Source organism: Perna viridis, chromosome 11 (assembly GCF_037379345.1).
Source record: "Perna viridis isolate PV_CMFRI_1.1 ecotype Kerala chromosome 11, ASM3737934v1, whole genome shotgun sequence".
Taxonomy (NCBI): domain Eukaryota; kingdom Metazoa; phylum Mollusca; class Bivalvia; order Mytilida; family Mytilidae; genus Perna; species Perna viridis.
In genome coordinates this window covers 17,613,888-17,640,845 of record NC_142455.1, presented here as the reverse complement: position 1 = coordinate 17,640,845, position 26,958 = coordinate 17,613,888, and the positions used below count along the sequence as shown (strand labels likewise).

Here is a 26,958-nt window from a genome sequence, read left to right as displayed (position 1 = left end):
CACTAACAAAATGATCTGAATGTATTAAAAGATTTAAAAGTTACTAAAAGTACCTTCATGTGTGAGATGGGGGTGGAAATGTCTTTGTATTATTTATCATAAAGTAGCTTTATTGAGATATAAACAATTTGATAATAATTTTTTTAAAAAATTTGGTTTGCTTGTTGACTGGTGACTAGTGTATGGGATCAAACTATTTTTAATTTTGGTGTCAGAATGTGATGCAATGCTGATCTATCTCCTCTTCTTCTGTCTTTTTCAGCCAAGAACTGTGACCAGATGTTACGAGCAGGTGCAGCAAACCGTATCTGTTCAAGAATGATGGATCCTGATCCTAGTGGACAGTTGTTGTTTAGATCTGTCGACATCCTTTGGAACTTGCTAGAACATGGAGACCCATCCCCTTTATCATCACAGCTTAACAACTTTGTCTGTATCAGGTATAAGGATTTTTATCAAAGCAATAAATTTGGTTTGAGATTATAGCTGAAATAATCAAGAGTTAAGAACCAAACTTTAGGTATTTGTTTTTGGTGGCATATAAACTCATTGTTTTTTTATATGATATTTAGAATTAGCACTTGTATAAACAAAGCACTGTGAACATGTTGATTTTCAGAGTTTTTAATTTTTGCAGAATCTCTTAAGGGAATATATATTCGTGGAAATCAATTTTCGCTGTTTCAAAAAATGATTACTGTTATATAGAGTTAAAAATCAATTAAGGAGGTAGACCTAGAGTAAGGGACATAACTCTCACAAATCAGCATCTTACATCAATCTAATGTATTAGCATCAAAGTTGCTGGGACTGATTTCATTCGGTTTCAAATGAAAGCTTGAGAGGCTTTGGTGAAATTGAATATATGATACAATCATATCACTGATTTCAATTGTTATTTCCCTTACCTTAGGTCTACCTCCTTAAGTGGGTACTAATTTTGACAGATTTCAGTCCACTGTGAAAACAGTGAAAATTAGTACACCACAAAATTAGTATGTTTACATTATACTGTCAATACTGGGTATAACAATAGTAAAATAAAATATCAAAGTTGCAAATTAAGTTAGGAAGGTTTGGTCTTTTATACCTTGATTATTTCAATAGTAAATCAGTGATCCTTCTCCTTTTTTTTTTATTATTCTATTCACCTAATAAAGTAATATTATGAAATAGATGTAATTAGTAAGAAAGAACTTGCTGTTAGGTTCAAGTAAGATTGTTAAATACTTCTCCGTCTAAGAATCGGGCAAAATGTATATAAGGTGTGGCACATGAAGGAAAAAAATAACAAGAGATTTTATTGCATTAACTAATTAATTTTACCTGATAACCACCAGAAGTAACCATCAAAGTGTTAGTAAAATTTGCCTTTTTAAGATATTGATATGTCAAATTTAGTTGAAATGCACTATGGAAAAAAGTGGAAAAATTTTCCTGCACTTTTTCTTTATATAAGCATTCAAAAAATATCTACGTCACAGGTGCTTCAGGATAAATTTAAATAGTTTTTCAGTTGTTTTCTAGATGTATATTGAATATATTTGTGGCAAAAAAGACCAAATTTAGAAATATGATGTGCCACCCATTGCCTGATTCTCACACAGAATAGTACTTAAAGTTTAAAGACCTCACTATTGAAAAGAATCATTGGTCAAATTATTTAATTGGGTTTAAAAACCATAAGAAAAAAATCAAACAAACATGTATGATAAATCAACAAGGAGTGTAGCATATGAAGCTCCTGTTTTTTATAAAATGAACGCGAGTTCATAATTAGCTTTTTTTTTGGTTCTAGTCAACTACGAGATGCATTTATCTACCAGTTAACACAGGGATACAGTCACTACGATCGACAGTTACGAAATGATCTATTGGTACTGGCATCCCTGATTGCCACACACTGTCCTAATGCTCCCTTCATAGAAACAGGATTTGCTAAACAGCTGACTTTGTTTGCTACATTCCAAGAAGGTAGGCTGTTGTTTTCTTACTCCCCAGTTCTTGGTTTTGTTAATGAGCACAGCACATTGTTTATATATAGAAATGAGTACGAGAGTAAAACAATAATGATGCAGTTTCTATGGATGCCTTTAAATTGTGTAGATATATGTGGCAAAGAAATATCAGGGACATGAGGAAAATCGTAAAAAACTAGATCACACAGAAATGTAGAAGGCAGTTATGTGCCTTTTGTAGGGTTGAAAACTACTGTGTTTCGCTTTAAAAAAAAGCCTAAAAGAGTCATTGCAAAAGCAATATGAAAAGAAACTTGTACGTTTTCCAAATAATTTTGAAAAGAAAGGATGATTTTTTTTTTTCAGTTAAAAGCCACAATGCCCTGGTAAAACATCTTAAATTAACACAGAACCATGAAGATTTTGAACTGAAGAAGTTGTTATTCAATATATTAGTATCACTAAGCAGGGATTCTACTGCTATTCCAGTAAGTTACAACTTCTTTTCTCCGGTATACTGTAATCTTATGAATTTTCGATGATGCCTATTTTTGCAGATTCTGTTAAGTAAACATATTCAGGGTATCAGTGTTTGTGGTTTCAAATATGATAAGCATTATTTTGTGTTAAAATCATTTTTTGGGGTACTATATTTTGCAGTTTTCTGTCAACTTCAAAATAGAGAATATGTTTACTGTAACTTGAGACAGGCTACTTATATATTATGATGTAGATATATTTAGAGGTAGATATACATATTTACGATGTAATTTATAGCTACATATTTTTTCTGTGCATTCCTCACCTACTCAGTGACTAAATATGTATAGGACTTTTTAACCTCTAAGCAGTTTCCTACCATTTGTTTACATTTGTCATGGGTGGAACTGATTTTTCTTCTGACAGCCACTTTTTGTATCCTCATTCTTGATCATGAAGTTTTGATTGTAACATGCTTGCTGTAAATATACTATTTAAAGATGAGAATTAATTTAATTCACTCCAAGCTGAAGGAAAGTCTGTGAATGGTTTCTAATGATTCATGCTCAGATTATATATTTATAAAGTTTTCATTTGATCAGTAAAGCTTGTATTATGAGACGAAAAGTAGTAAGATATATAGGGAAATCATTGTTTAGAATGAGATATCATTTATTAATCAAGTTATGTATAGAAATGCCCATTCTTTATGAACTGAAAATTTCGACAACTGGTCATTACGAACCGGTAATTCCTACAGCTGGTCATTACGAATTCACAGCCATGCATTAAGAAGTTAAAAATGGGGCATCAATACGGGACCATTATGGACTAAATCAAAATGGCGTACATTTCTTACAATAAGTGACAACTTTAAGTGTGACCTGATAATTCAATTAATTAAATTAAGAGATTTAAAGTTGCAGAAAGATGGTTCTGGGACTGAGTATATTGAATTCTTTGGTATGTTTAATCTTGTGCTATTAATTTACGTTTTTTTATTATTGGAAAAGACAACAAAACCTTCATGATTAATTTTCATAAATATTTGATTCATCAAGATATGAACTTATTTTAAAATATGGTGTCATCATATGTATTAATAACAGACTCAGACTGTCCTGAAATAAAGTTGGTTAATAAAAGTATCAATGCATGTCCTTTTCCATATTGGCCCTGTAACATGCCTAAAGTAATAAGGGCCAAGGATGGCTGTAATGATAGGTAAAACTTGTATTATGAGACAAGTAGTAAGATATATAGAGACATTATTGTTTAGACAGAGATATCTTTTTATTTGAAAACAGGTGTTTACATGAAATTATATTATAACTATATTTATTGCAGGTTCTGTCAGAGGGTCATCTTATGTTAGCTCTCATGTCCTATGTGAGGGCTAATGAAAAGACAAGTGGTCCACGGGAGTGGTCCCCTGCTCAGTTTGAGGAGATACAACTACATGCTCTTGCTACATTGTGTTCCCTGTGTCCATTGATGTTGGAAGATTATATGATATGTCAGGGAAGCACCAGACTACTTCTTCTTTTAGAATGGTGTACAGGATCTGGTAAGTTCAGCCAATGTTATTGCCATAGATTTGTAATGTCAGGATCAAATACAATTTATATTTAAGATGCATAAAAATTCTTAGAAACTCACATAGTTTTTCTTATTGCAGAGGATTATGGTGGTCATGGAAACAGTTACCATGGTAATGGTGGGCGGGGTAACAAAAGAGCCCAGATGAGGTCCTGTTTGCGGCTGATCAGAAGTATTGTATCTACAGGACAAGAATCAGTGTTACAGGATCTGGCTGACCAAGGGGCTATCAATCAAATATCTAGTGAGTTTTAACTGTATAGAATTAAATGGTACTGCAGCTTTTGAAATGGGTAGGGTAATGCAGGTCCAAATAAGGATGCTCTAGTATGCTAAAGGTAAATTTGAAGGTACTTTCTACAAGAAATGACATCTATTTAGGAAAAATTGACAGGGAAGGGCAAGGTGATTGTAAAATCCATCAAGTATGGTTCCCAAAACCATCTGCAGGGAACATTAAGAATTATTGCTCATAATGTGTCATTGAATGTTGGTTAGAGTACATATAATTATACATGAAATTGCACCAAAAGTGTACTTTACTTTTCATCCAAAATTTATAATACAATTTTATAAAGAATTATCCATCATTAATTCTATTTCATTATTCTGATTTCCTTTAAAAAAATTGCAAATTTTATACAAATTCTGAAGATTACAAAAATAGTACAAATAGGAAGAAAAACCTGCATAATTCTAATCCCTATCAACAAACACCATTTAGTTTTCTTGTAATGATTTACATGTGGTATAACTTTTCATGGCAATTAATCTTAATTAAGTTTATTTTGATTTCTTGTAAAGATTTCCTCATTATATTTTTCCTAGCAATTCTCCACAATGCTACACAGAGTAAAGATGGTGATGATGCTATTGATGTGGAGATGCAGTCTGATATGTTATTTATATTGTCATCCTTGTGTGACGGAGATATGCATAGAAAGGTAGTGTGTCAAAAAAATAAGTTTCAGTCCCCCTCACAACTGGTGGTTGGTATATTGTAAATCACCTTGTCTGTCTGTCATTCCGTCCATCTATTTAGATTTTATTGCAATTATTTCAGTTACCAATGGATGGATTGATTTCAAACTTGGCATGTGGTTTTATACAAACTGAGCATACATTGTAAGCAAATTTGGTTGCTGTCTAGTATCGACTTCTTGTACAAGTGGGGATATACATAGCATGACAGCACTTGTGCTAAGTGTGGTGTCTTTTTCTGCTTTGTTTTTTTTTTCAATTTGTTTGTTTTTGAGGATCTGCTGATGTTATTGGTTTTAAAAATAGTTCAAGTATGCATATTTAAATGATAGTAATCTTTTATATTTATTAAGAATTTACAAAATATATGAGCAAATATTGATGACTGTCAGAAATTAATGACATTTATGCAGAGTTAGAAATAGTAGCCTGCCCGCCAGCCGGAGACTGGCTATTTTTGGGCAGGGCTGGCTAATTTTAGCAAAAAACCTCTTTAGCCTTTATAGTAAATATATTGAAAAACTGTATTCAGGACTGGCTAGAATTTGAGTGAGTTTCCTACCCTGATTTATGAGGGGTGTTCTTTCCCTGAATTTTTGTAAATATCTGCATGTATATGTAACTCCACAGATGTGACAGGGATATAAAACTTTTTAAAAACTCTTTTGTTGTTCATCACCATCCATTTCAGTCAAATACTAATACAGTCATCATTCAAATTTAACATGAATACAACATAACCGCTAGTACTTAGTATAAGAAGTTACATAATATAAATGCTTCTTTGTACCCAGTCATCATCTCACAAAATGCTGTTACAAATATAATTTGTTTGTATCTTCTGCTGTTTAAACTGTTTTTAAATTAAATACTTGACTACTCAACAGGAATTACTTGGCACACAAGGTGTAGAAGTATGTATCCATTACCTGAGAACAGACAACAGACTTCTAAACAGTGGGTTGGGCCATCATCGGTTACTCCTGGCTGCTGTTGATTGTGTCTGGTAGGTTATCTCCCTTTATCATGATGCTGTTTGTTTACCAGTTCAAGACAATGAATAGAACTATATGCCATTTAAAACTTTCCATAGTTTTTGCAACTTCCTTTAAATTGTACCCCAGAAATAAAGCATCATGTACAAATGGAAACAAAAGTCTATTAAAAGTTCCTATTGCAATCAGTATCAATATTTCTCATTCTTATATGAATTAATCTCTTACAAACACTCTTTTGATGAACTGAATGTTTTTTTCTGAAGAACATGCTACCCAAAATCACAAATGTCATGGGGTATTCATCCAATGTTGTTTGAAAATAGGATATTCATTTGAAATGAGAATCGTAAATTCATGAATCTTTATAACAAAATGAAAAAAATAATTTAATTGATAGTTGAGTTTGATTATAATACAATATTTCCGCCGTTTTTCACATATCTTCGTAACTTTCCCCTAATGTGAGATATCTTAGCATCACAATAGGATTTTCCATTTTATGCTTCACTAAAGTCATGTCTTTTTACATCAATTCCCTAAAAAGCTAAAAAATTTCACTTTTGCATTTTAAAAAACCACTGCTTCCTTTAGTACTGGCTTTCTCATTTATCAAATACCTTATATATAATCTGTAAATGATCTATACATGATCATAAAATTTCAACAGAGCCAATACTTGGCATACAAAAAAAACCCAAAACATTATTATATGTTACTTATCAATTGAAAATTACAAAAGATCTGAAGAACAAATATTAGATTTAATTGTTATGACTAGAGCTGTAAGTACAAACTTGACAAATACTCTCCCCTTAGACTAGGACAAATTGTGATAGTTTTTAGTTTCTCATTGGTTGAAACTCTTTGATGTGCAAATATTGTTCTCATGAAATTCATATGAACGTCACTTGAAATTAACATAATTTTCATGTGAAATTCAGTTATAATTAATTTCATGTGAACTTTGTCACAAATTCTATTGGCTCAATTCATGTCAAAATAATGAAAAGTTGATACGAAAATCATGTGAAATAAATTTGCCTATGATACTGATTATAAAACTGTATTTGCAGGTGTTCTATAATAGGATGTTACACAACAGAGGAATATTTCATGGAACTGGAGGGTGTTTTTCTGTTGATAGATTTACTAGAGGTAATATTATGTTGTTATTTATATTCCATAAAAATGAAACATGAACAAAAAAGGCCAAACAAAACAAAACCAGACATCACCAAAAAAAAAATAAAACTGTGAAAGTACTATTGTTCATGGGGTATCGATTTTTGTAGTTTTCTTGGGTGGGTCAAACCATGAAATTTGGTTCCTAATGAATAGTAGAGTCCCATTGATGTGTATACTGAAAGATTCAAGAATCCATGATACTGTGTTTCTTCCCCAATCCACGACTTAAAGTACTTTCATGGTAATACACAAAAAAATCTGTTAAAGTGATTACACTTAATCTTAGATCAGTCAGTTCATTGGTCAAATTAAAGTCTTTGATCTGCTGTTGCATCTTTAAAAAATATAATTTTAGGTAACATATTTTTTTCATTCTTGGTGATTAAGAGTAAGAAACTGTTTTACATTTTGTTTGAATTTCTTAATGTTTATATTAGTGGAAAGAAAGGGAAAAAGAAATATACCAGTGTATAACCGAAATCCTAAATAGATAATACTTTCAGAGATCACCAATAGGTTTTCCACAAATGTAAACACACCTTTAAGTTAGCCCTGAAATGCCCTGACAACAAAAGTATTAAAATCCACAGTAACAGAACAACAATCAAAATAAATAGATATATCATATAACAACACAAAGACACATTAATGACCTACATCTCTTGTCTTTGGACTGACACCTGGAATCTGTGAAGACACATTAATGACCTACATCTCTTGTCTTTGGACTGACACCTGGAATCTGTGAAGACACATTAATGACCTACACCTCTTGACTTTGGACAGACACATGGAATCTGTGAAGACACATTAATGACCTACACCTCTTGACTTTGGACAGACACATGGAATCTGTGAAGACACATTAATGACCTACACCTCTTGACTTTGGACAGACACATGGAATCTGTGAAGACACATTAATATGACCTACACCTCTTGACTTTGGGCAGACACATGGAACCTGTGAAGACACATTAATGACCTACATCTCTTGACTTTGGACAGACACATGGAATCTGCGGTGTGGTTAAACTAGTTTTATAAGGCTTTAACCATTTGCCTTTGTTATAAGGTCAAAAAATGAACTGAAACAACAGGCAAACACACCATGAAATTCACTCAATAATACAACCAATTCTCTCCATGAAGTACATTAACATATACCATATGTACAAAATGAGATATCCACTTAAAGAATGCTTGAGTTTCAGAAACCTGGGTCTAAACATATTGAAGAATGACAATGCCATCAAAACTACCAGAAGCATTTTCAGTTCAGTATATGAGTCAGATGGTAATGATTCTCTTCCTTGTGTATAACATTGTAAAAAAATCAAAACAAATCTAAATAAGCTATTTAGATGCACAAGCAAAACCCAAAAAATTAAAATTTGATTTAACATCTTTAAATTACAGGTATGTCCGAAGACCATGCATAACATTATCCTTGGCTGTCTGTTGGATCTGTGTGAGAACCCTAAAACCCAGCATCATGTCCTGTCATGGCGCGGGAAAGGAAATATTACTGCAGCCCATCTCTTCTGTGATATCTGGAGAAATGAGGAAAAAGATATGGGTGTGCAAAGAGCCAGTGACGGCTCCATTAAAAACATTACCAAGCCGTTGATGGGTATGCTGCAGGAACAACAAGGGATCGTACCCTTACCAGCCACAATCCCCAGTCAGTCTATTGTAGATGTGTCAGAAAACATGAGGGCTAAGCTGTACTCAATATTCTGTAAAATTGGTACGTTTTGTTCTTGTTATAGGGTTTGTAAGTCTCGTCATATGACTCACTGGTTTTATGAGAATGGTTCCTAGTCTGCCATTCAAATGCGTAGAGATTTGTCATTTTCAAAGCGTTGGATTCAGTATATAAAAGCAAAACATATTTTCGTGTAAAAATATCTATAAAAATGACAAATATCTATTTACATATGATAAAAGTGTTAAGGAAAGCATAAAATAGAAGATTTTGCATTGTAATACAGCGTTTCTAGATCCTGGAAATAAACAATAAAATGCAGCCAGAACTTTGGATTTCAATACGTTCTATATCAGAAATTCTGGTAAGGAAAATGAAACTAGAATGAGACTTACAGACCCTATTGCTGCTAGGGAACGGAAATGACTTTATCATAGACCCGTTTTAATGTTTTGAGTTCTTTAGATGGAGTTAACATAGAAAGGACTTCTATCAATATTGACTATGATTATGAAGTTATTATTCTTTTTATTTTGGTTAAGAGAAAGTGACATTTTTCTTTTTTTTTCTATTCTTAGGAGGTGTTTTAGTTTATTTTTAAGAATCAATATAGTTCATTTAATTTTGATAAGATTCTTCCATTTTTCATAATACATATTTTTATTGCTGAATTTTAAGGATATGCAGTTCTCTTTTCCATTCATTATTGTTCTTTGATTTACATGTATATTTTTTCAGGTTTCACAGATTTACCCGGTCTTACAGTAGAAGACCATGTGACCTTGGTTGTCATTGAAAAGTTCATGGACCTCAAGGTAGATAATTAACAATACTTACCTAGATGTGCACTGTCATGTTAATTGACTTTTTCGTGTTAACTGCTGGATAGACAATGAGCATGCAAAGAAAATTCTTTTGTTCTACCTCAAGCCCAACCTCACAAGAGAATATGTCACACATGCTCATCTACTATACTATTTTTGTGCAATTAGCAGTAGACAAAAAGTGCCCCCCCCCTAAAAAAACATATACAGATCTGTAAAGACAGAAATCCTTATCAGGAAATTCATCATTGATGTATCTACTAGTTTGTTAATTTGTCATATTAATATGTTAAGCATGGTTGTATGAGATGCATTGTTGCACTTATTTAAGGTCAGTTGATTTGCTCACAGTATGACCAGGGGTTTTCCTTTCTGTCTACATTAAGAATTTTTAGAGTATTTCTCTTGGGGTATTTTTCTATTCATCACAGTTTATTCAAAACTATTCAACTTAACTAATTTGTCTTATGTAGGTTGGTGAGGTATGGACAGAGATAGTATCAGAGCTACAGAGTGAAGGTGTCCGACCTGTGACTCCTGACATGGAGGCTATAGAGGCTATCACTAGGGGTATAGAGGAGAGAGCTCAGATTGTCTGTGGCACACAGATAGAGTTACTTGAGGCACAACAGAACCAGGATGTATTGGATGAGCAGGAATTCTATGCAGAGGTAGGAATTAGAACTGAAAACAGTATTGCTATTTTTGCATGGAGGATAAAAAAACAATTCCCTTATATCTATGGACTTATGAGTATAAAGCAGAGTTGATTATTCATCATTCTGGCAATGAAATGTTTACCACATGATGTTCAATCAATCAATCAATCAATCAATCAATCAATCAATCAATCAACTGATTAATCAATATATCAAATAGTTGGAGTATTGATACAGTCACTAACACTCACCTCTTTTTTATTCACAATAGTCAGTCATTGTTACATGCGTAGAATATTCTCAAATCTTGAAAGTGTCAGTGAAGATGGTTAGCAGTATACAATTTACACCATTGTAAGCTATTCATTGTTATAGAGGTGCTTGTGTCATGATTAAACTATGAGTTCTTTTCAACATATATTTTATTGTCTGCTTCATAAACATCAGAATTGTTTTGTTTGAGAAATTTAAAACTGCAAAATACACAAAAAAGTCAAAAGATCAGAAATGTATAGAACTTGTAATTTCATACCATAACAAACTTTCAAAAAAAAATAAAGTGAAACAAGAAAAAAACAAGTAAAATTTAAACTAGTTGAAGAGATATTGTTGAACCCAGTGCAAAGAAGAATTGTTTGTTTTTCTTTTTTGCTTGCAGTCAACCATAATTTTATTCTACACCTATTTTGATTTTGTCATGTATTGTTTTCATATGCTTTGTAGAGGCTATTCCAGAAGTGGGGGTGAAAACACAAAGTTTTTATGTAGCTGATGTAAATTTTTAAATTATTTATAAATTATGGTGGATGGTTGTGGGGTGTAAGTGACATGATGGGAGTAAGATATTATTTTCTGGAACAGCCTCAATTGGTTATGCAAATTGTATTGATTTTTGATTTTTTTTACAGATCCGTGAAAACTACAGACAGAAGGAAAAACAACTGAGTGATTGGACAGAGTTTGTGGCTAGAACATCAAACTTCCAGTTATTAAAGGTATATTCTGCTATCTTTGAATATTGGGTTGACTTGTCCTTATTTTACAGTCATGTCGAAATTGGTCAGACTGAAGGCGATGTCTGGTGTTTTTTTCCTTTGGTCCAGCAGAAAATTTTTAGATTTTTTAGTTGAACATATCAGGAAAAAAGTCTGAAATTGTCATTCGGTCTGGCGAAAAATCAATTTCCCCATGACTGATTTTAATCTCTGTCCATTAGGTTTGTTTAAGTACTGTTTAGACATTTGATTTTAAATGCAGAATTAACCTGTCTCATAATTTGAGACCTGTTTTTGAATAGACTTGCCAGTTACCAGTATAAGTTTTAAACTATCATTTTTAAGTACTATGAAAGTACTATTGTTCGTGGAGTACCAATTTTCATGCTTTTGTTGAGTAGGCCAAACCACGAAAATCGGTTCCCAATGAAAATGAAATTCCATTTGATCTTTGTACTGAAAACCTCAAAACCACTAACTCAAGAATTTGTGCTTCTTCCCTAATCCACAAAAGTTGGTATCCACCAATTAAAGTACCGTCACAGTAGAAGGCAACAACTAAGTGAAATGGGCGGGGGGTTGGGGGGGGGGGGGTAGGAAGCCAATGAGACCAAAGCCCATTTCAAATGTGGCATAATAGTCTTTTCTATCTATTAGATGTAGTGAAATAGAGCTAGGATGGGGAATTTAGCCAATGAGGCAATGTCATTCATAAATAATGAAAGCTGACCATACATTATAACAAGAGGGAACCACAAAAAGGACAAGTTTTTATTGCTAGAAACAATTTGTTGGGTTTATGCCTCTGTCCTTTTCTGTCAATTTTCCGTAATTAGATATTAACACCTACAAAATGTATCCTCAAAAACGTGCTGAAGTTAAGTGTTTTGACCTGGATAACCCTACCTTTTCCAAACCCACATGAACACTACAATCAGTATCAAGGGTTTCCCTCAAAGATCTGTCACAACTGCCAAAGTCTATCATAGTGCTAACTTGACATTGTCTACAAGTTTTGTATCATAATAGTTAAACATACAGGTGTAACCTCCAGGATTTCACCCACCAGAATTCCAATGTCTGACTGTAATTTTTGTGTGCTAATATTACTGTCATTTCTTTATATAATTATCTCTTAACCTAAAAATTCCTAAGATTTCATAGCCATTTCATTTAGGTATGATATTTCTGCGACTATGAAAAAGTGACATCAAGTTGTCATAACCTATAGACCACCAACAAAGAAACAATTAGCCATCTTAAGAAGCGTGTCATAATATCTAGTCTGCAGGAAGTTTGAATTAGAGTACATTGATACTTAGTTCTGTTGTGCTTGTACTGCAGACTTTTTAACTTTTTCTCGTGTCAAACCCGTCTTGTGATTTCCATGAAATTTAAGCTTATCAATTTTTTTTGAAAAAGAGCAATTTTTATTGAACAAATTGTGTTTAACTGTTATATGTTTAAGTTTGTGTCTTACTGGCCAGAGCTGAATAGGTGAGGACATTTTTTTAAAAAGTCAGTTGACATTTTTGCAAATTATTATTATTTTTCTTTACTTTTTAAAGTATTTATGATAACACATGCCAGGTGAATATTAATTAAAAAAAAAAATCTCTATAGAAAATAAAAATGATTCAATATCACACAAGTATGACATATCATGACAATGCAATTCTGATTTCAGCAGTGACTCTGACATAATTTATTATCATCCTTTAAATATTTTGATACATTTGAATTGTCATCATAACTGACAGTCAGACATTTTAGTTCTGACCTTGAGCTATAGATCTTTGATAAAATCAAAAGGAAATTGACAAGGAGCAATAAATATTCATTTATTATGAGATTATTTTGGCCAAGAAAATAAAATCCATTCAATTTCCTTCTATAATGTGCCCTAGATTTTTTTATATAGTTTAGAACTAATAGTTAACACTTAAGTGTCAATCCCTGTAAGAATCAGGCAGCAGGTGAAACTGTGGTTTAAAAACCCCATCTATTTGTAAGAGTAATTTGACTATTTGCACCATCAGAATCAAGGAAAACAGACAAGATTTTTCATATCATGCTGGATGTTTGAGTTACAATTTCATAGAAATGCAATGAAAATGAACATTTTAACATTTCAAGGGCAGATAATGCTGTCAAAAACCTCACTTTTCTAAGATTCTATTGAAAATTTTCTGAGCAAAGCCAGTGATGTAGAGATTAAACAGTGTTATTTTCAAATAGAGACAGTATCTGTAAGTAATATTACATCGTCAGATTGGTGGGTTTTTGACATGCATGTTTCAAAATTTTCCCATATTGCCTGATTCTTATAGGCACTTACACTTAAAGATAATGATTTTTTTGTGGAAAATGAACTATGTTTGCTATAATGGTTATCTCTCCTGTAATAAAACTTATTAACTACATCAACATTATCTGGACGTTTATGGCCATGATGTATCAAAACTTCCATCAAAATTTGTTGTCAAGAAGTGGAAACAAGTTATCAGAGGAGTATAATACCAAGTACTGAAGGACAATCAAACTGGCCTTGGAAGCCTTGTCAGTTATTCAATATAAAAAGATTTACTGTGGCTTAATTAAAATTAAATTTGCTGCAGTAAATAACACTGTTTTAGTGTAATTGCATCTACCGGTATTCAGGGTGATTTGTGTTGGATTCGTCTTTTTTTTTTTTAAGATATCTGACCCATGATAAAAACATCTTGTCAATTTAATGCAATTTGCTTAAAATTTTTGGGGGGCTAATTATAGACTCAATACTTGAATTTGAATTTAGATTATCTAGTTATATACTGTGTAGATGTGTGTGTTACTTAGAACAGTGATTTTTTGGTACATTTGTTTGTCTTCATGTATAGAAGCTTCCTTTAATTTTTCAATGTTTTCCAATTTTTGTTAATGATTGAGTCATGGAACTTAGACTGAAAAATCGGACACAGGTGACATTTTCTGTTTAGTTGGACTTTGATCTCTTGGTATGCAGTTATTAAATTTTGTCTGATTTCATTGATGAAACCTCAGAAGTCAGATAATTTTAATTGTCAAAACAGTCCTACCTGTGTATTTTGTGGATTCTATTTTAGTAATTGATAAAATATAAAATATAAATGTAGAAAAATTATCATGAATCGGTCAGTTCCGCTATTCTAAAAAATAACCTTGGATGCAGAAAGGAGAATTTCTTCTTAAAAAATTGTCAGAATTGTAGTCGTACATGACTTAAATTAGTTCTATCCACCAGATGGAGCTAAAAATTTGGTTAAATATCACTAGAAATAACAATAACTCTGTCAAGAATTTTGGCACAAAGTTTGGAGCTAGGAAAAAAAGTAGTGGTAAAAATTTCAACCTGTAAAAGTATAATTTCAGAAATTGATTAGTCAAATTCTGTACAGATTCTTCTGCCTAGTGCCTTTGAGGTTTTTCTTTTGTGAAACTTAAGAAAGGCCGAGGGGTTCCGATTGTATCATGAATGTGAATCCAACAATTAAATGACTATCACTGTACTGAAATCTATGTCTATTCTTTACTTTTTTGTAGGCTGCCAAAGAGAGACAGAAAATATCAATAGAAGCTTCTAGAATACAAAACAATTACAGAGAATTGTAAGTATCCTGATATCAAGCATCAAATGTAATGTTACCTGTGCTCATGAACCAATCAAACTGCTTAAGGGACTTCAGATTTTTATTACCTGTGTACTAAACCATTTAAACTGTTGAACACACCTTTTTATAGAGTTACCTGTGTTCTTGAGGCAACTAAGAATAGAGACAATTTTCTTAGTTCTACCCTTCCTTCAAAGGAACTGGGTATAATCTTTTACCTATTTCCATCTGTAACGAGAGAGCATGATTTGACTCACAAAATTATACTCCGACACCGAGGACCGAACTCTACACCGCTCTGTGACAAGCCAGCGACAAACCGAATTGGCTAAAGAATTAATCCTTTAGCCAAGTCACTTGACTGGCTATTTAAATCTCACTACCTACTACAATGCAGGTAGGCCATCCTGCCACATTTCCCACACCTTAAGAGTCTTTGTACCACGAACGACTCTAACACTAGCTCATTAGCTATCCAAACCCCTTGGGTTTTTTAGTTGGACACCGAGGACCGAACTCTACACTGCTCTGTGACAAGCCAGCGACAAACCGATTTGGCTAAAGAATTAATCCTTTAGCCAAGTCAATTAACTTGCTATTTAAATCTCACTACCTACTACAATGCAGGTAAGCTGTCCTGCCACACATCCAAATCAAATTTTGTTCTTTAAGACAAGCCATGAAGCATCTTCTCTAAGTGGTATCTCTATCATTACAGAAAACATCCAAACGAATTTTAAAGTTCGAACGAGGTCATGTTAAGACAGTTTTTACTTTACTTCTTTTGTTTAACTGCAATTCTTCAGAAAAAGCAATTCTGCATGTTGTCTTACACAGGGGTGGATGCAGACACTTTAAAAAGCAAGGGTGCCAGCCAGGGTTCCTCAGAAAAATGGGGCTGCAATGACATTATTTACCATTTTTTGTTAATTTTACACATGAAAATGACATATTTTTTAATTAAAAGAAGTGATGCCAACCCCCTGCACCCCCAGGATTTGCCACTCTGACATAAAAAAAATATTTTCAAGATTCATAAGATTCTGACATATGATTCCATTTTGTAGATCCAAGTTTTTTACTTCATACACCCTTGGCAAGCAATAATATACATGCTTTTGCGTATGACCTATAAAATTTTGTACCTGAATCCACCCATTCTATTTATAAAAAATGGGTGGGTTTATTACTTAGAGTTGCATTATCTTTTATTGATTAAAAGAGTGTGGTATGTTTAATGAGCAATTTAGCCCAATTTTTTCCAAATTTACATCAATTCTAAATCAATCAAAATTTGGAAAATGACAGGAAGCTGTAGTATCTTAATGATTGTTGATTGTTTTATGAGTATGAAAAACATTGAAGTTGCATCTAAGCCCAATAAATATGAAAATTACACTATGTACATAACCCCTAAGTGTGACAGACAGAGGTGAGGGACTGCTAGACCTGCTGTTGCTGTTGGTGACACTGGCAAAAGTGGTAATCATTTGCTCATTTTCATTGCATCATTGCCACCCAAAAATGTACTTATCCCATATTTAATGCACCAATTTGACCCCAAAGCGTTCTTAGTCCTTACACTTTTGATTGGAAAAGTTATCAGTTTCTACAAACTTTTATGAATCAAGGACGGAGATAGAACTTGCAGTTATTGGCCTTGACTTCTGCTTTATTGAATTGTTATGTTGAGCTGACTCATTAAGTTATTAGATATTAATGATGAAAAAAGGGTTAGCGATCTTATCCATATGTCATCATAGAGGATAAATGTTAGAGTTGCGTTTTTATTAAAGTTAGATAATATGTTGGGTTTAATGGAAATTTGGACGGTTTGGAAGCTAGATTGCCAATATAAGGATAATGATTGTTACCTTAGGAAATCAGAAATGTCATAAAAAAGCCAAACAACTGGTAAAACGATACCACAAGTATTGTGTCGATTTCCTGTCATCAATCAGAGAAGTCTCCAGAGAATTGAAAAAACTGACAGTTTCTCGGTCTCATCCATAACTAAAGTTTGTAAAACTCCGATAAATAACCTGGTTCTGTAATAGGAGGTCACAAGAAGATCGTTTTTCATCAAATTTACGGCTTTTTATGCACTTGAGCGGAAAGAAAATGGTACAATTTTAGTGCCATCAGATTTTTAATAATAACTTGATTACTCTTGATATTAGCAAGGATAATTACAGATCCGGATGATTTTTTGTTATTAACAGGCTTTTCTTTGACAGTTATGGTCAAATGAAATATCAGTTCCACGTTGAGTGATCATTTAATACACTAGAACAACCCTTGTTATTATAGGGCAGTGCAGTAACTTTTTTTGTTTCGTTTGAACTAAAAGGTTTTTTGTTCATTCTACAATGATTTATAATGCTATCATTAATCACAAAAAGATTATTTTGTCGTTAGTTTCGTTTATTTGAGAATACAAAGTTAATTAAATTTGTTTGAAATTAGATCTTCAGATTTACTTAATGGATCTGATTTCATCCCTGATTAGTTACAAAACAAAGCCTGATTTCTCTTGTGACTTGAATGACAACGTAATTGAATGGATTTATGTGTTATGATTGGATGAAATTGCTGTTAGATTCGAACTAAGAGATTACCGTACATCTCATTTTTTTGCATATTGCATTTTATGCATTAAAAACAATTAAAAAACATTTCCGGTGAAATCCATTATGACATAAGCTGATCTGACACTGAGATGGAGTAGAGAATTAAGGAGATTTGGAGCATGAGAAAGAGAATTAGACATCAAAGACTATGACATTGTCAGATTATAGAGACAGTCTAATTATTATTTTGTAGAGATTTTAAGCATTTTATACCCACTTGACAAAGTAAAGAACTGTGTTTGAACATATATTGTCAAGAATAAAATGAATATCCACTCAGATGTCTTTATATTCTACATCAGACATTTTGGGTGTTAGGATGTCCTTATTTTTTTTTTATGAATTATGAATGATAGCGAAAATTTATCATCAGAAGTAATAAATAGGTGATTGAGTGGTACTCTATATAAAAATCAGGCAGGAATAGAAAACTTGATGCATTTTTATTTCTATGCCAGAAATAATTACAAACCACAAATTTGTCATAGTTTGTCATTGGTTGTTACACTTTCGAGATATAAAATATGTAGATTTTGTATGAAACCCAGCACTTTGCAAGAGTTATGGTTCTTGGTTTGGTTGATTGAAGTGGGAGACAAATGCATGTTTTTTACAAAAATACAGATCTGAACACAGAAAGGACTTTCTTTCATTGAAATAGAGACTTTCTTAACTTTTAAATGAGATTTCATCTGTGATATACAGATGAACTTTAAACATGTTTCTTTAAATCTTTTTGTGCTAGATTTAAATTTTCTTCATTAGGAGTGTGATCAGAAATAATTTTCTTAATTTACAGAACATGAACATATTTTATATGAAGCAACATATATAAGTAGTGAAATGTTTCTAGCATCAAGAGTTTTGATCTTTGAACAAGAGAATCTATAGGGAATTGTTTGTCTATAGTTAATTTAATTTTTCTTTTCTTACAGGAACTCTTTCCATGAAACAGACCTAAAAGATTTGCACACAACTGTAAGTACATATAACATTGTTTTAACAAAACTGTTGACCCCTAGAGTCAAACTGATGCAAGGAAAAGTATGTTGTTCCCTTCATCTGAACAAAATATAATAAGAATCCTTTATGATTTAGTCTCTTGGTTTAAAAAAAAAACAACTTAAAAAGGACTTCAATGTCAATCTCACAGTTCCCGTCAAAAGGGCATTTCGCCTTGAAAAAGTTGAACCATTGATATTAACTTATACTATTTGTCTATATTAAAAGTAAATTTTTTAAAAATTTAAATGTTTGTGTATGGTTTCTATACCAGCTAACAGTGTGGTATGAACCACCCCAATTGTTCTGGTTGCTATGCCAATGTGTATTGCATGATTGGCAGAAGTCTGACCAGACTTGTATGTGACTAAGAAGTGTTTTTTTAACATTATTTGGTATGACATCAAGTATTTAGCCAACTGCTGCATTTAGCACTCCTAGAATATGACTTTTTAGAGTTTTGTCACTTTTGGATGTTAAGTAAAAAAAATCAGTACTGTAGTTCATAAATAGATTCTTGTGGAAAGATAAACAGATAAAAAACTCTCTTTGTTTTTGTTCTTTAATCAAACCATGCATTTCAAATATAATAAATCATTCTCCAAACCAAAAAAAAATACTTTGGCGAACTACTAAAATTTGTACTCAAAAACACTTTGCACTTTCACATTAGCTATTAATTGGCCTTATTCTAAAGTTTGCTTTTTAGTAAATGTGCAATCGTGTCTATTTCAAGGTCGAACCACCAACTTTGTACTTTCCAATAAAGGATGCTGTCAGTGCATATACATATAAAAGCGAGAAAATCAGAGACTCCAATTCTGTACCAACCTAATTATGTCCCAATCCTTTTAAGTGGTGACTCACCAAATGAGGAACGATCAATTCTTATTTTACATGTATTTTCATGCTGTGTCGCTAAGATATATTCTCAGATTCTTGTTGATATCTGGCTTTTGACCTTCCCATAGTGTTCATTATGTTTTATTGTTCATTTTATAGAAAGATTTTGAAAGATGAAGTGGTTCCATTGATTATGCTGCTTCATCATTTTTTTTTTTTGGCACTGTTGATAGACACAGAATTTTTATGCTGGAATATGCTTTTAAATGGCTAAATAATTTAAATCCACAGACAATGTTGATGTTTTTAGAGATGTGGAAGTAAAAATTGTGTCATTTAAACAAGTTTATTTCTTCATTTAGTTTTTAGTGATGCTGTTTTTATTGGGTTTTATTTGTTTTGAGATGCAACCAAAATGTCAACGTCTGCTTGTAAATACTGCAAAATGTTTGTGCTTCAGGTACTTGTATCTCTCGTCAGACATCTATGCAGGGTCCAGGGGGCAATATACATTCTCCCCCATTTACACTGCCACCTGTGGGAGATTTTTATATAAAAGCTATCTTTTAATGTAAAAATTTAATTATTTCATATTTTTCTTTGAAAATATAGTCATTTTAACCAAAGCCTACCGCAAATATTACATTTTAATGTGGGAGATTCTTAATATTTCATTAATTTTGTGGGAGATTCCCCTTAATGTAGGAGGATTAAAAGGTATTGGGTCAGCAGAATAAGTTTTGGAGCGATGCTGTTGCGATGAGCAAGTTTATCAAATAGAAGCAATGTAATTAACAAGTTCTAATTTCCTCTCTATTTCAGACATTTGCCAGTAAGAAAGTGGATGTTGATAGTACTCCTCCTAATCTGACCGGAGGTCCTTTTGCAAGATATGATCCCAAAACTGGTTCCCTTCGAGAGAGAAAAGTCATGAAGGCACCCAGTAATTTGAGTAGTGTAAGTATCCACAGAAGTAGACCACAATGACTTACCTACTTTTTACAAAGGTCACTTATTAGTTTAGCTTCTATTTAAAACATGGCCATTTTTTGTCAAATTAGGACAGTTGTATAGGTAATGGAAAAAAGGAAAATATTGGAAAAAAGGAGGAAATTATCTTGAAAGATCATGCGAATGACTAACCTCCAAAATTTTGTGAAATATTTTGTGAAAGAAAATACCTCATTTTTAACTTCTTTTCAGATCAATAAATATTGAAGTTTGAAGCAGTGCAGAGTATCAGAATGAGGAATTGTATGGACCATAATTGTGCTTATCTGTGATTATTTTCCTCAGTCTCTGATTTGGAGAGGGGAATTGTAAATACAAACGATACATTGTCAAATATTTTTATTATGAAAGACTGCTATTGTTTGTTGCTGTAACTACCATTAAATATGTGATAACAATTTTAATGTATGATTCAGTCAGTACTGGATGAGTCAAGACAAGACTAGTATATTGGCCACTTGAAGTCATAATTTACATATCTTAGGCCAAAATAAATTGATTTTGTGTTTCTAATTTGACCTTCAACAAAATTAAGGTAGGGTAAGTGGGTAAAACATTTTACTTTTTTTATTGTTCAAAAATGAAGAAATTGTAACTGGAACAACCAAAAAGTCCACTTTTAATTTTTTTTTAAACTGGCAATAAAATATTTAGTGGCGGCATCAGAAAAAGAGATAGGGTTGGGAAACTGGAAACACACAATTTATTTACTTTGGCCTTATTTACCATACTAGTTACACTTACATTAGCAAAACCTAAAACATAATTTTAGTAAAAAGTACTGAAGTCAGCATATGCAACCATGATAAAGGACTGAAGGATTGAAGACATGAAATACATCTGTGTACCATGCTTAGATTAATTGTTCAAAAAACAGTAGGTTGTATTCAGTGATTATCATACACAATCTACAGACCCAAAATAAATGCCCAGTGGTTTATATAACAAAGTTGTCTTGTCTCATACCAATCCAGTACCACATACCTTTAAACATGTAAAACATCAGTAGCTGATAAGCCTCAAATACAAAAATATGAAATTTCTCAAGATAATAAATTGTCCAATCTTTCTATTACATAACATCTTGGTTTTTCTAAAAATAATAATGCTAAATTGAAAGTGAAAGATCAACAACACAAGGGATTTCCCTATCAATTCAGTCTTCCAAAACCCGGACAACTTACAATCCTGAGAAAACAAGGTACAAAAGTTCGATAACAACAATACAGTCTCCACAAAACAATCCACTATTTCGCTTTCTCCCGTAAAACTTGACCAACCAATGAAAAGAGGTCCAATTTAATTTGGACCATTTTACTATGATAAAGGGTTTGTAAATAGACCCAGTGACACAGACCAAACAGCCAAATATGAAAATGCAGTATTCAAAGTCTAAATTAACAGTAACAGTTTTTGAAAATTTTGATTAAACAGGTGAAAAAAAAAAAAAAAAAAATCCTGTTCTTTCTTTTTAACATAAACAAAAAATTGAGTGCGAGTGTAAAGTAATCAAACTTCAGGTTTGAAAGGTGTAATAACAGCCTCAAAATAATGGTGTGACAAAAAAAAATTAAATCGGCACAAATAATTATAAAGTTATCATTGGTTTTTAAGCTGCTTTAACTAATTTACTGGGATGTAATTCAAACAGTTTGTCATGAAAGAAACAGAAACTCTTATCTAGTTTTAAGAGAACTTATATACATTAAAGACTTCATACGTCATCATGTTTGGTTGTTTGTTCATGAAGGAATGATAGAAAAGGAAAGATTAGACGGTTCAGGTTATTATAGAAAACATTGTATACAACACCAAATATGGATGGAAGATATTTTCTGTCTTTGAAACCTGTCTTAACCACATGGTGGCCAACAGAATTATGTTGACCAATTTGTGCAAAAGCACTAAAAATGTGAGAATGTTTGTTTATATTTCTGATGTTATTTTGCTAACAAATAAAGGTATGAAATGAATTAAGGAAGTAAAAGACTCAAGGTGACTAGAATTTTTTCACCACATTTTTAGAACAAGTTCCGGAATGTAGGGAGATGTTGTCATGACAACCATTATACTACAACAAATGGTCTGAGATCATCGGAAAACTGTAAAATAAAAACTTCCACAGAATTACAACACTTCATACAAGCAAAAAATCACATTTGATGAAATTTTGCTGAGTCTATATGGTGATATTTGAAGAAAAATAAAGAAAAACAAGGGCAAAGAATAAGATACACATGATAAAAATGATCAAAAATAGAAAAATGGCCATCTAGATAAAAATGATAAATCATAAAGAATGAAAAAAAAAATGAACTAATATGAGCATGCTCACAAAAACAATATTCCCATTCAGTGCTTCATTTAAAATCTTAATATAAGGGTATGAAGAAATTCAAAATTCTATACCTCCCTTGACAGGTGTCAGACAATACATTCCCCCATGCAAAATAAATACAGTCTATTTTATCGTGTATAAATTAATGTTTCATTAAATTCCATAGATATGGCACAGGTGAGGGGGCGTTGGCCCTACAAGCTCTTAGCATTTATAACCTTTAAGTTTGATTATCTCCCCTTAGAAGCATCTGGATAAAGTTATTATCATACATGCACATCATCATGTACACAATGTCCTTTATATAGAATCCTTACAAATCCATTTAACAGTTTAGGAGAAGACGTGCTTAAAAAATATGTAGCTTCATAGAATCAATTTAGAAGTTGTGGTTACAAAACATGGACAGACAGACAGACAGTGTTATTCTTATGATTGTGAGGAGTACAAATGATTAATAGGTGACAGCTGAGTTTGATAAAAAACAATTCTTTTTGTAATTCATTCAAAAGATCTGACCCCAAGTAAGTGTCTTAATTAACGATCATGTTCATCCCTTAACAATTTTCATTACAAGAGGTCCAAGTCCTGGATAACTATTTCACCATAAGGACTAATTCACAATTAAAATCTTATTTAAACTGATATATGAGGTAGAAAAAAATGTTTTAAAACAGAAAAACCATATTATTCAATATTCAAAATCAGAGTATATAGCTTTCAATGTTCAAATTCATAAAAAAAAAAAAACATTCTTATTACTATAAAATTCTCATCGCCATAATGCACCACAGCACAAAGCATTTACATTATACAAGTGTTTTCTGCCAGTTCTTATGTCACCCAGATCAATAGCCGATGAGTCACTCACAAAGAATACCATGTTAAATATGATAAAGATCCAATTATCTTTGATTTGTATGTCTTAAAGGGGCAGGATTGGTATTGGAGGATAAGTATCACATTAGTACCAGAATTATTCTTCATTGGCAACCCATTTTTTACTATTCCTATTTTTCAAAAAGTTTCTGTCTCAGTGAAAATTTCAATTCTTATCTGTACAAGTTTCAGTTATTGATCCAGTACGAAGCATTGGGAGAATTGATTTTTGACCCTAAAACAGATATAATTTAACTCAATGGTCAAAAAGGTAGAAAATTTGTGTAAAGATAGGTTAGGATGCCTGATCAGACAAAAATATTAACTTTTGATACTTAATGATGACTAAAACATACAGCATTTAAAAGGTTTGAAAACACTGAAAAAAAAAAAATGTATTCTCCAAAGCACAACTTACAATGCCACATAACAACAACCACATTATTGTGTCCACGCTTTGAGGGCGGGAGTTTATAGTATGGTGGGTAATTTTTGCAAGTTTCTAATGTTGGCCTATGTTAGTGGCTTGTCTACAAACGCTAAAATAAATTTTGCACAATATTAACTCTGGGCTTTAGTACTTAATGGACAAAAGCGTACATTTTGTACACCTTTTTGCTTAAAAAAAGTCAAAATTTTATACCCGCCAAAATAACCCACCATATCGTATATCTAATGCCATTTGATGTCCATAAATGCAGTGTTAACAAAGTTATGCCTCAACAATAACTGTACAATGCCATTTGGTATATGTCCTATGGGCTGACCTGGACAGCACCATCAAATATAAGGCAATAGTTAGTATTATAGTCAACTTCACGGAATAGAGTTGGTGTTCCCTTCTTTGAATGGCTGATGACCTTCCCTATGCTGGACAATTGGCAACGATGTCATTTCATAGATATTTAAGGAGGTAGACCTTGAGTAAGGGACACAACTCTTATAAAACATTTGTATTCAGCATTTGACATCAATCCCTTATAAGCATCAAAGTTACTTTGATTGATTTCATTCTGTTTCAAATAAAAGCTTAATAGGCTTTGGTTAAATTGAATATGATACAAACATATCACTGATTTCAAGAGTTATGTCCCTTCCTCTAGGTCTACCTCCTTATATATATGTCTGATAGAATATTTGGATTTTCTTGTCAATTGTCCAGTGACTTACCAACAACACTTCTTCAGGAAATGGTTATTCAATCAAGGTAAGACAAACTATATTTCCTGAAGTTAGCTATATTACTTACTACAGGTTATTCAATTGATTTCATTTGATATTTGAAAGAGAAAGAAACAGCTTTCCCCTTTCTATTCTATTTATTGAAATCAAATGAAAACTAAACAAAATTAAGGCCAAAATAAAAAAAAAAGACCAACCCATGTAAGTCATTTTGGACACATGAAACATCTCAATCATATATAGTTGTACATTTGTTCGATAGAAAAAAATGATTACAGCTTTTTACAATGACATTGGCAAACATACACTTATAATAAATAAAAAATAACTAAGCTAGCACCTACAAATGTTCTTATAGAATATAAAATGGCAAATAAAGTTGGGAATATTGGGGATCAAATTTATACAGATATATTTGATACATGGTAAAAAACACAAACAAGATCACTTAAATCCATGGAAAATCTACTAGATATGATAATGAATACATTAAAAAAATATCTACATATTGTACATAATGAATCTATGTTTGCACTGCTACATGTACAACCATGTTATTCAATGAGACTTGGAAACTATTTACAAATGTTTGCTAATGGGAGATAACTCCAATTCAAGGGAGATTACTAGTGGATTTGATGGGCAATATGTTTTTCTTTGGTGGTATATTACTGATTGGAGGCAAAATTACAGAAGTTCATTAATGCTATTGATTAAAAGGAAAATCATTGGCCAGTAATATGTTCATACTGCTTCCCTTATTAAATACTAAAAATATTTTGCTAATAATTTTAATTGTGATCTGAAAGATCTCCTCATTGAATGAGACCATAGGTGTTTTATGAAAATTTGTATACATTTTCTGAATTTCTGCATTTTACCAAAAACCAGGAATATATTGTGACCACATCAAAATATAGTTATCTTTGGTATAGCCATGTAAAATATGTGCTTAATTGTGAAATATGATTTTAATCACTAATACAAATGTATAGTACTGGAACCAACAATAAAATTGTTCAAACTCTTATACAATTGAATACGAAGTTGGAGGGCATTTCACATCAAACAATAACGAAGAATTGGTTGAATCCACATCAGACTTCAGTGCAGTAATGCATAAAAAATTGTCCACAAAATGGTATACCTTTAAGCCTTTAAACAGTTTTCATCTAAAATGCCTTCCAACTTTGAAAAGCCCTTAACTGTGGACATGAGAGATAACGAAACAACTCCTATGTACAAAAATATCACTTTTTTGATTGAGTGGTATAAAAAAAGAGAGACAAATTTTGGAATATACAGCTAAAATCATACTAAGGAACTCACTCTAGCTTTACATTTGAAGCATAAATAGCTCTTAAATAATTATTTTTTGATAAAAATTGATACTTAATCATTTAAAATAGATGAAATAACAATCTTTAGACCAAAATAAAAGAATATCCTAGATACTCAGGATTTTCATCCAATACTGACCCAATTTTTTCAGCCTCCTCGAAAAATTTTATTTTCATTTTTTCCCAAATTTAGGTCAATTTCTTTTAAATTAACAACAGTTTTCACTTAAATTGATAAAAAATATGAAATAAAATTTGTTTGTTTTAAAAAATGTTGGATGAGAATCTGTAATTTTTTTTATGATGGCCTTGCCCATAACAGAGTGGTGTAGTAAATAATATCTACCAAGAGCTAAATACTAAATAAAATTTCAAACAAGACAAAGCATTAAAGAGAAAAAATAACTTTAAAGTAAATAAGTATTTTTGTATATCTCTGTAAAGCAGGATTGTATCATTTAAGGCAAACATAACTTGCTTTGAGAACAATTCTACAATGCTACTATACATAAACCATGTCCAAGTCATATTTACAAAATATTTATCTACATATAAGTTCAGATTCACATGTACATGTTAGTACATGCATGGTCTTGGTCCATGTGTTGTAACTAATCTATGCTGGCATTATGTGTGAGAAGGTGAGAAACAACTGAATGCTGAACCCTCTCTGGCATAATAACGCACTGGACTTTCTTCACGGATTGGAATAAAATG

At 32.1% G+C, this 26,958-nt stretch overlaps 2 protein-coding genes across 2 annotated transcripts in view; one reads left to right on the top strand and one right to left on the bottom strand.

Moving 5' to 3' along the window:
* The window catches only part of LOC148603170 (cilia- and flagella-associated protein 69-like), a 27,366-nt gene extending 6,466 nt beyond the window's left edge, over window positions 1-20,900 (top strand). Inside the window, exons 8-23 of the mRNA XM_088551290.1 lie at window positions 263-440; window positions 1,799-1,974; window positions 2,325-2,446; window positions 3,786-4,005; window positions 4,117-4,281; window positions 4,866-4,981; window positions 5,906-6,024; window positions 7,090-7,171; window positions 8,621-8,951; window positions 9,648-9,724; window positions 10,207-10,404; window positions 11,301-11,387; window positions 14,949-15,013; window positions 18,582-18,624; window positions 20,314-20,448; window positions 20,695-20,900. Coding sequence (XP_088407416.1) covers window positions 263-440; window positions 1,799-1,974; window positions 2,325-2,446; window positions 3,786-4,005; window positions 4,117-4,281; window positions 4,866-4,981; window positions 5,906-6,024; window positions 7,090-7,171; window positions 8,621-8,951; window positions 9,648-9,724; window positions 10,207-10,404; window positions 11,301-11,387; window positions 14,949-15,013; window positions 18,582-18,624; window positions 20,314-20,448; window positions 20,695-20,709 — 2,129 coding nt within the window. The 3' untranslated portion in view covers window positions 20,710-20,900. The remainder of the gene's footprint in view (window positions 1-262; window positions 441-1,798; window positions 1,975-2,324; window positions 2,447-3,785; window positions 4,006-4,116; window positions 4,282-4,865; window positions 4,982-5,905; window positions 6,025-7,089; window positions 7,172-8,620; window positions 8,952-9,647; window positions 9,725-10,206; window positions 10,405-11,300; window positions 11,388-14,948; window positions 15,014-18,581; window positions 18,625-20,313; window positions 20,449-20,694) is intronic.
* LOC148603169 (uncharacterized) overlaps window positions 20,825-26,958 on the bottom strand; it is a 57,085-nt gene continuing 50,951 nt past the window's right edge. Inside the window, exon 13 of the mRNA XM_088551289.1 lies at window positions 20,825-26,958. Coding sequence (XP_088407415.1) covers window positions 26,869-26,958 — 90 coding nt within the window. The 3' untranslated portion in view covers window positions 20,825-26,868.